At 43.1% G+C, this 10,562-nt stretch overlaps 2 protein-coding genes across 11 annotated transcripts in view; one reads left to right on the top strand and one right to left on the bottom strand.

Moving 5' to 3' along the window:
* Positions 1-1,808, bottom strand: part of LOC142982246 (uncharacterized) — a 30,937-nt gene extending 29,129 nt beyond the window's left edge. For 2 of the 4 annotated variants that reach the window (XM_076128659.1, XM_076128657.1), the window contains exons 1-2: positions 1,537-1,805; positions 637-1,351 (exon numbers count right to left, since the gene is read on the bottom strand). In XM_076128659.1, coding sequence (XP_075984774.1) covers positions 637-1,351; positions 1,537-1,584 — 763 coding nt within the window. In that variant the 5' untranslated portion in view covers positions 1,585-1,805. Of the gene's footprint in view, positions 1-636; positions 1,352-1,536 lie in introns of all 4 variants that reach the window. The other 2 variants (XM_076128655.1, XM_076128658.1) reach the window with 2 other exon arrangements.
* A 3,525-nt stretch (positions 1,809-5,333) lies between these two features.
* The window catches only part of Dys (Dystrophin), a 595,099-nt gene continuing 589,870 nt past the window's right edge, over positions 5,334-10,562 (top strand). For 3 of the 7 annotated variants that reach the window (XM_076128368.1, XM_076128365.1, XM_076128371.1), the window contains exon 1: positions 5,334-5,643. The gene's annotated coding sequence lies outside the window, so the exon portion shown is untranslated. The remainder of the gene's footprint in view (positions 5,644-10,562) is intronic. The other 4 variants (XM_076128373.1, XM_076128369.1, XM_076128372.1 and 1 more) reach the window with 3 other exon arrangements.

The raw sequence follows: 10,562 nt of genomic DNA, 5'->3' as shown, positions 1-10,562 counted from the left end.
GCACGCCGCTGCGGTAGCACGCGGCGCCCAGCAGCAGCGCGTGCGCCATCAGCACCAGCACGCCCAGCACGCCGTGCGCGTAACGCAGCGCCAGGTGCTTCACGGCGTGCGGCGCGCCCAGCGCGTGCATCGCGTCCGCGCCCACCTGCGTGTACGACACCAGGTACAGCGAGCCCACCGCCATGCCGAACAGCGCCACCAGGATCACGGCCGGCCGCAGCGCCACGCAGCAGCAGCACGCGTGCAGCGTCGGACACCTGTCCAGCACGTACCCCATCGCGGCCGCTCGTCCCGCGCGACCATGTCGCTACGCGCGCCTCTCCGTCACCCGCGATATCGTACGCGACAGCCCCGACGCGACCGCTACGGCTCCGAACACGGCACTCACGTCACACGCGTCACACATGTCACAAACGTCACACCGACCTCATCGAGTCCGCGTCACCGAACGTCAAAGCTTATGAACATTTTATTATGACCACGGAGGCTAAACAACAAAGATCTCGGATTCTCAATATTATGACCACGTAAACTAAAAATAAGTATTTACGACTCTACAATAAGCTAAGATTTGGCGTTTAACTCATCTCCTCTTAGGTATCAAGTAAGTATGTATAGAAAGTGTAAGTACTATACCTGCGAGCGCTCGGCGCATGAGCGTGGCGAGCAGGCGGCGCAGGTCGGCGGGGCGCGCCGCGCGGCGAGGCTTGCTGACGCCGAGGCGACGACGCAGGCGCAAGTCCCGCGCCGCGCTCGCCTCGCCGCTCCACAGCTCGTCCGCTACGCCGCGCACACACTTTTTACTTCGCACTATTTTCACTTTGACCGCGGGCAGTTCGATCGGTGGAAGAGAGAACTTCTCGGGGTTCAAACACTTCTTGGGCCACAAGTCGTCGGAACTGTCCAGATTGGAGGAGTCTCGCGGGCTCGGCAGGCGCAGCGGCGGCAGGATCTTGTTGTAGGGCACGAGTCGGCGCGGGTAGTCGGCGCTGCGGCCCGAGCTGGAGTTGAACCACACGTCGCTGGAGAACAGCGAGGAGGAGAGCGAGTCGCGGCGCGCGCCCAGCTCCAGCGTGCACTTGCGCGTGCGCGCCACGCTCACCAGGTCCACGGGCGCCGCGTGCACGGTGGCGTTGCCGAGCTCGAAGGAGGGCCGCGACGAGCTGGTGCCCGTGTTGTACGACGTGTTGTACGACTCGTCGCTGGGTGTGCCCCACATGGTGAAGGGCGACACGGGCTCCATGTTGACGAAGGCGCGCGCGATGTGCGCCGGCGCCGCCGCGAGCGTGGGCGGCTCCGGCGACAGCACGCCGAACGGGTGCGTGAAGTAGAACAGGCACAGCGGACGGCTCTGGAACATGTGCCGACAAACCAATCACAACCAACGTTTTTATTAAACCAACGTCACGGCTGCGGACCTATGACTATTTTTGGACCCTTATTTCTTTCTCTTTCTCTGTTTACGAGATGGTGTAAATTAAACTACCTCGTTTCCTTAATGTACTTTTCAAATAAATCAGACTTTATCAGACTCACCGAAACGTCGTCGGTAGAAGTAGAAGCGTCGGACCTGCCACTATTCATTTTCGTTCACAACGCAATCATCGACCTCCACTCGCACAGTGACCACGTCGAGGCACATCCACGTCACGACAAAGCTTACCGAGGTGCCTCCACATTACGAAAGCACAAACAATCACTTCAATTATAACTAATATTATAGCGCACCGTGACACAAATAACACGTCATATTTACAAGGATTGTAAGTCCTGAGAACTAACAAAAACAGTATTTCAGCGAGTAAAATACATGACAAAACTGGTGTTATGTAGACGCGCGGCTTTGCGCTGCAACACTGTGAGGCGGGCGCGGCCGGTGCCAGGCGCCGCCGCCGCCGCCCTCTGCACAACAGATGCTCCACAGGGAAGCAATCAGAACGGCACGCACCCTCGCTGTTATTGCACCAACTCAATAACAAACACGTCACCAATTATGATGCTCGGCGATGTGGGTCACGTCGTCACACTCAGTCACAGTCATCACGTGGAGACTTCGCTGATCACTCCTAACATTGATAGTGTCATCGACCTTGCATCTTACTTTTAACCTAGCTAGTTTAAAAGTAAAAATATTATATTGGTAGGCTTCATGAATCGCTCTATGTACGCTTTAGTTGATATCATTACTCATTAGGCGTACTGCCATGTAGGGAGGTATGAGTAGTGCGAGAGCGAGGCCTGGCGAGGAGAGTGATGTGTTGGGTGTGTGGTAGCGAGAATTCGTCCCTGTGCGGTGCGCGGTGCGAGCCGGCGACGTCGCTGATCACCCAGTTTCGGCAAGCGCTCCCCGTGAACACATCTCTACCTATAATACGATGATCACCGCTGCTTCTGTACGAGCCTACGAGGCAGTCTTCATCGTGACCACTGCTGTAAATTGCCGTCTTGCTTCATTATCAGGCCACAATGCAATCCTCACCAATATTCAGTGTCTCCATGATGTGTGAGTCACACATTATTGAGTGTGACCATGTGTGACATTGCAACTAACGGATTAACTATATGACCTTAATTAATAAATAATAATATATTATTGGAACCGACCTCTATTAATGCCATAAATTAAAAAAAAATGTTGTAATATACGTACGACTATTTAAGGGTTAAGTCTGAAAAGGACTAACTAGCCCTCGCTTTAAAATTCTGTTAATAGTAATTTTGGGTAGACCGTACCTACTTTAACGAGCTGCCGATGTGTAAAATGCAACGTTATTTAGAGGCCGTAACAACTGATAATAATGACATGTAGTGACATCTAGCGACACAACGAGTAACTAGTTTGTATCTCTGACCGCGAGCTGTGTTGTACAATGTACACCGCTGCACCGTACAAATAACGTAACCATGTTAACTCGCAACCGTACGATGTCGCTTCTTCTGTTTGTAGCTGAAATATTTCGTAAAGGGTGACCAGACTAAAAATGGCTAAATGGCATAGATAGACTTTTTAATCATTTATGTCAGCGTTATGGTGTATATTTTTTTTCATTGTATTAAATGTATATTATGTTATAAACATTTCGCTTCTGTTAACTTATGCCCGCCCGCGGCCTCATCCGCGTGGACGTCATTGTCCCCATTTTCACAACATGTTTAATTGCTGTTCCACTTCAGCTACTGGTCATCATAGCGTAATGATATACCTACGTGTAAAATCTTTTTAATTTGAACCTAAACCTAAAGGTAGTTCATGGGATTAGCGAATTCAAACAAACAACGCCTTTAGCCTTATAGGTAGGTACCTACCTATTATTACTTATGATACTTTGCACTGTCGATGAAGTTCACGTGCAGGTCTTTGATGTAGTAAATTTCTCATAACTAAAATAATGTGGTACCTATTTATTTTTACTATGATGTATAAGAATAAATTGCACATGAACTTAGGACACGGGTTTTAAAACGCAGACACGCTTTTTACGCGGCTGTAACCTGCGCCGAAACGTGAGGCATTCTAAGGTAAAATGCGTGTTCGCATTAATCCGTATCTTAATAAATAGTAAAAAATCGTTAAAAAATGTGGTCATGCGTGCGTGTTTGTTCTCAGTAGACGGTTCGATGAGATGGCGCTGATGACAGTGGTCGCGTGGTGAGCACTGTCAGCCTCCCTGCCAGTGCCTGCAGTCACCACGTTCACCAGACTGATCAGCGATAAAATCAAGTTATTGCCGATGTCGTCACGTCACTGGAATCATCAATATCGCGTCGCTAACACGTCCACCGTCGACGCAGCTGACGCAGCTGCTCACACACCACATCAGTGACCAGTGACTACTAGTGACCGCTTGATTGATTTCAATTGGTTCGAGGGCCGATTCATCACTCAGACTCACGCATCACGCTCTAACTCACGATGTCAATACATTCCATCACTTAAGACATCTATCTACACTAGAAAGCGTTACACAAATCACTACGCAATTAGAGCTCGCTCGCCTGAATTTTGTTATCATGTTATTATTTAGACAAAAATCATTATAATAGTAGGCTGATTGTCACATTTGTCACTTATGGCAAGTACATAAAGTACAATAAACGTGAAGGTCAGCAGGATTCGTAACTAAAAAGTAATGGTATGTAAATGCTGCTGGCTGCTACCAGAGTTGCCCTTCATGTACTTATTTATACATGATGTTATAGTACACACAGTACACAATCATGATTGTCGTGCATGGCTCATGGGTCAAAGCAGCTACTGCGGGCTGATGGCACTTGGTTGACATGGGAGTCGGGAGATGCGGGGCAACGGCCGCAGCCCAGCGACACCGCGGCCGCGAGGTGGCGCCACTGTCACACAAACCCTATGAATATCGCTGTGTATGACGCAACTGATAACATTCTCTCTTTCTTATCTCTTAATTACTACGACTAGATAATGTTCACAGATTTTTTTATACGAAGTACAGTCAACCTCTGAGCTAGTAACAGTTACACTATCAATACATTGCTGTTAAATAAGGAAAGTAGTAGGTACCTATTAGGTATTAGGTAGGTATATAAGATTAGGTAGGTACATTCAGCAACAGCCGAACAATTTAAGCACTCTGAAACACCCAGATTTCAAAATATAACACCATAAAGCATGTAAAAGAACAGTATTCAATTGGTAACCGACATCTTATTTTATGAATTCGCCTCATACCTATATCTAAATAGCGAATTAGGTATACTATTAATTTATAAATATACAAATTAAATATACACTTGTATAGGCACCTAGGTTCTCGGATCGCGTAAGTCGTAAAAAATTAATACCTAGTTAATTTGTTTGTCGCCTTGAATTAGTTGATTATAGGATACCCATGCCCCATGGGCTTGTGTCGGAGTGGCTTCCTGCGTTGTGTTCGTCCTCAACGATTGATTATTTACTAAGCTAGGTAGGTATTCAACCACCGCTGCACCGATGATGCGATCTTTCATTAATGGAGCCAGGATCGCACTGCTATTAATGTACCTAATATTGAGTGATATCTAACACCTAATAAATATATTAACAGCAGTGACGTTTGAATAATGGACTCAGACGCACTACTTAGCGATGTGGAGTGGAATGAGTATTAGTGAGTAACTCACTATTATCTATCACAGCTAGCTACTATATAAAGTTATCACTCACCAATGTTACCTGTTACTAGTTAGATAGCTATCAATATAATTTCCTAGCTAGTGTGAATGCTAAGTTTGCAGATAATGATCGGTCGATGATAACATTGCATTGAGGCGCAGCCGGCGACGCTCCGGTTCCCGCCATTTTTTGATAGTCGCTTGCGGCATTATTGAGTGGTCGCACGTGCGCAGGCCGCAGCACGCCGCGCCGCGCCGCGTCTGTCAGAACACTCTGTACACTCGATACTTGATTGTGGTTATCTTGCACGGTTGCACACAAATGAACGGTAGTGAAATGAATAATTATTGCATGATTTACTGTTCCGTGTCAGTGATAAGTTTATTTATGAACGACGCTTTCCATAGAACTGGGCCAGCCGCGACGCTGATTAGATAAATTTTATTATACAATACTTAATTTTGAGTAGATTTTCACAAAGTCATTAGATAGTTCATTTTTCGGTGCTATTTTACTGGGTAGGTACAGTATTATACGAAATATATGCAGAATAGGTTCAGTCATTATTAAACTTGTAACGTTTCAGATGTTTCGAACAGACAGTCGTGTCATCGTGTGTGTGTCTGTAGTAAACAAATGAAATGCATAAGAATGTAAATTATGTTAATTACCTACATACAGGTTTATTTTAATGAATTACTGGGGCAAATTGTATTTGAATTGTGTTAAACATGACTAAGATAGAGGGAGGTACGTACTATGCTTGTCTACGGCTCTATATAGGTACCTAATAGGAGAAAAGAGACGCAATTGAAAATTATAAAGAAATCTTAGTGGGGTAATGCCTACTGTGCCAGATGGATAGTGTTGCATCCACACATTGCAGTGGTTGCAATTGATAAAACGTATTATCCTCCTGCCTACATCTGTACTACAAATAGGACATAAGACCGGATAAATTTCAAAAAAATATTTTACCGCTTTTTAAACTGGTAGTCCCAAAAGATTTAGGTGGTGACATCTATCTGATATCTAGGTTACCAAATATAGGTAAATGTCAATTGCCGTGTGGTTCCCTTTTTTCGTAATGGCGATAGAAGATGGACTTGTGTCGGTGCGTGCACGCAGCAGTACGTTAATCGATTTGAATCTTATTGAAATGTTGGTTCTTATTGGATTTTATGCGATAATTAATTAATTAAGACTATAAAATGATAATGTGCACTGGTAGTTTGATATAATTTTATAAAATATTCAATTCACCATGATTTTTTGTTTTATGTCCTTTGCAGAGGACAAATGTAGACTATAAAAGTTTTAGTACTTAGACTTCTGATGTACTTTATAAAGTACATAAGTACATATTTCAACATATTTGTGGCTATATCAGACAATGCCATAGCTTTTTGACCTTGCCGTGGTAAATGTATGGCTGCATTATCGCATTGTTCAGGTTGAAAAGGGTGTCCATAAGAGAAATGTCATGCAGCTGAGCTAATATAAGTTGGATTTAGCTTATTTCGGATAACGAAGGAAGAGATGACGACTATGAGGATGACGATGAGTATGAGGACATGGAGTCTAAACACAAGAGGCACAGAGAAAGCCGTACAAAAGCTGCTGGATATTTTTTTCATGGAGCAAAACAGTCGCGATGTAGAAAGAGTGGATGTCATAAAAAAAAAACACTTTATTTTGCAAAAAAATGCGCGAGTATTTTTGTTTAACGCCAAACATGAATAGTTTTTTCGATTTCCACCAAAACATAGAGTAGTATATAGGTAAAGGTATTAATGAAACTTGATAGATCCCTTAATTATGTTCCTAATTAACGACTAATTCGTTATTAAGAATTGTTAAAGATGAGAAAAGTTTAAATCTGATAGTTTTGTTTGAAATAAGTTTTCCTTTTGTTTTATTTTGAACTTTGTGAGACGGACATACAATTCTGACTATTAAAAATATGTTAATTTGTGTTATATTCCTTTCCAAAACCCATTGTTTACCTTAAAACTAGTCTATGTCCTACATAAATCACGTAGTAATATAGTCACTTTGTCCTACATAAAGGACATAGGGAAAACCCGATTTTCCCCATGAAGGATTTTTTTTACTATTTTTCCTGTATATCATATCCTATTGTCAACGTTATACTAAAATTTCAACAGCATACTCCAAAAAAAGGGACCCTGGTAGGCAGGAGGTTATAGGTAGGTACCAAAGTAGTGGACACTGGACAGTTAGTAGGAAGTGATTACAGGTTACGAAACTGAAATTTGGATTTCATGACACATACATCGAAACTCAATAATAGTTTTGATAAGGTACGTGTTAAACCAAGACAACGAAAAAACAATATTATTATAACATTAACACTAGCTACGTAAAACAAAATTCTAGAATACCCAAGAAATACATTGAAATACCAAGGCAATACTAGGCATACAGTCAGAGTTATCGGCACTACCTATGTATATCGTTTGTTCCGTCTTCTGCAGATATTTTCAGACACTTTCACTGGTAAAAGTACAAGTTGTATCATTGTGTTAAGTAAAGGAATGTCGTCTGTCTCCGCTCATCGGCTTGTGTGTGCAAGTTAACACTTAGACTAAACTTACTAGGTAGGTACCTCTTCCTACTGAACTGCTACTGTATTGATGAAAGTTTTATTCCTCTTTGCGTGTAAGAGAGACTGTAGTAGTATAATAATGCCTTCTGCTATACAAATACAAGATGTGGAATTAAGTTCGCATATCATTAACACAATAATATGTTACGTGGGAGTCAGCAAGGAGGTCGCAAATGGAAAATATGGCGATGTTACTTTTGGAGGCTGCATATCGACATTGTTCCGCGGCTCGACGACGCGGCGACGCGGCGACGACGGCGGCATGTAGGCGCGCGCTTTACAACGGCTCATTCCAAAACAATCGATTCGGCACCGTCGGCGTCGCTCAAATTGATGCTAATCAAGTGATATCGAGCGCTGAATGTATGACAACTGACAACTGGCAGCGCCACAGCAGTGACAGCGTTCTGCTCTCATGTCATACTCATACAAGACTATTGTGAACGATCACTAGAACGCGCTTATTAAAATATCTATCAGTTGCTATTAACTGTCCTACGACTTACTTCTGGATTGATAACAATAGTATTTATGCCGTCAATGTAATCTATTGGCATAAATCGTTTACCTATCTTTGACAATCCTTTTTTCTGCGTCATTACTTTACAAATTAGGTAGGTACCTTGGTAACTTACCTACCTATATGTTTTGTTGTTTTTGTAACATTGAACATATTGCCACGAACCTTGATTTATAGGAACCTAGGTACCATAATAATAATAATAAATTATCGCGACTAATATTTCATATTCGTAGAAGCAGAAATAGAAATTATATATTAGGTGTGAGTGTTCGATTACACCTATGAATACATGCCCTTAGGGTCTCACCACATTTGGGCCAATCCTTGGTGACCTTTCAAAGTGCACACCTCTTTTACTTTATAAAAGTAATCTGAATCAGCTGGTGCAGCGCGCGCTCTCAGTGTCCGCGTGTAGGATCAAAATAACCGAAATGTCAGACAAGACGTGCGATGCGTGCGATCTGCAATATATCCACGCGACCTGCACACTAGTGCACACGACCACGCCGCCGCCGTGCCGCGCCGCGCCGCGTGCGCTAACATGTAGTACTTAACACGTAAAATTACATATTACGAGCTTTTATCGGTAACATCTAACATCTATAGTTCCTTGAGCCCTATTTACGTATTATAATGTAGGTACGTTCTGTACCCGTAATATAAAATATTAGGTCCTATACTGATTCCATCATGTTATTATGTGTTTACACACCATCGTGCTATCAACACAATCACAATATGATCCAATGATCCTAATTTCGTCCTTGTTAAACAGTGTTTTAGGTAGGGGCCTGCTTTTGTTTCCCACTTTCCCTGACACAATACTAAGCCATAGTAAATGGCATCACCTAGTTCCAGACCTTCTTTAGACTACATGTCTTAATTGAATTTATGCTAAATTAATTCGTAAATGATGTATGAGCATTGTATCTATTCATCTGTAAAGTATAAGAAAATGTTAAGTAAGTGATTTCTAAAGATTTCACTGGTGCAGCGAGCGCATGTGTAATGAGTATTCATCAGTAGATGGCACGCGCCGCGTCGCCCGCGCCTTCAGCCAATGGGCGCTATAACTACACGACACGCGACTACAGGCGAGTAGCGTCGAGTGGCGCTGTAGACGATAATATTGAGCCACCGGTGTACTGTGCACTCTGTCACTCAGTGACTGTCCGCGACAGTCAGTGAGCAGTGTGAGCTCATCTCACATTCTGAGCACCAACATTTTACATTCCGCAACTTTGTCCACAAGTTGCGCGCCATTGCCTCTGTCACTTTCTGCACCAATATCTGTAACCAGTGAAAATATGCAAGAGACAATAAGTCCTCTGTTTCTTAAATTAACATTTGGTCATCTTACCGTCACTTTCGTCTTTGTTACCCAAGGGGACACTTTCTGAACTGACTACTAGTATTAACTGACTTACTTATAAGTTATAACACAGTGTTAAGCCTTTTTATTGGCTCACAGTTTCGAAATTAATGAAAGTGACATAACACTGTATAACTAGGCAGAGCTTGGATGACATTATAAGTAGGTACCTATGTAATTAAGTTAATACTAACAGATAAACATATTTTGTAGTTAATATTTAGAAAGATTTATTTCTTCTTGATGAAGAGAGATGAGTTATAGGCATAGGTACCTATATCGGTTGGTAGATTCCGATGTATCGTTGTTAGGGTGATGAGTTATACTATGTATCACTATGCGCTATGCGTACAGTGTTGTTACTCGCGGTGTCCACATTTCCCGGGTGAGACGTGACCTGTGCAGTTATTGTGCTCGTCCGCTTGTTTGTCGGTCCTTATGTCCACCGACATACACCGCAGCACGGGTTAGTTACTCACACGCTCTATTCATGACATTAGTGAGTGAGAGTTGGTCTTCCTTCATGAATCTAATTTTTCAGGAGGTCCGCCTCTGCACAACAGCTATTTCTTGCCAGTTGGTGTGTATCTGTATCTATCTACGAATCACGATAAAAGTATATTAAACACTAGTGAATTTTACGCAGAAATCTTGTTCTTCAGAATAGGTCTAAGGCGACCTTATAAGTTTCAATCAGTATTTCGATATTAAATTAGTGTTTATCAATTACTTTACTGACTGCCTCTGTGGTGCGGTCAGTAGTGTATCCGACTGCTGATCATGAGGCCTCAGGTTCGTGTCCCAGGTTGGGCAAAACCTATCTTATGTTATATGAATTAGAATATTTCTTAATAGTAGGCCGCTGTCAGGTGTTTAGTAACACTGTTAATGGCGAAACGTGGGTAGGTATACT

This window comes from Anticarsia gemmatalis, chromosome 21 (assembly GCF_050436995.1).
Source record: "Anticarsia gemmatalis isolate Benzon Research Colony breed Stoneville strain chromosome 21, ilAntGemm2 primary, whole genome shotgun sequence".
In the NCBI taxonomy this organism is placed as follows: domain Eukaryota; kingdom Metazoa; phylum Arthropoda; class Insecta; order Lepidoptera; family Erebidae; genus Anticarsia; species Anticarsia gemmatalis.
The sequence above is the reverse complement of the archived record's forward strand: the minus strand, read 5'-3'. Positions and strand labels throughout refer to the sequence as shown.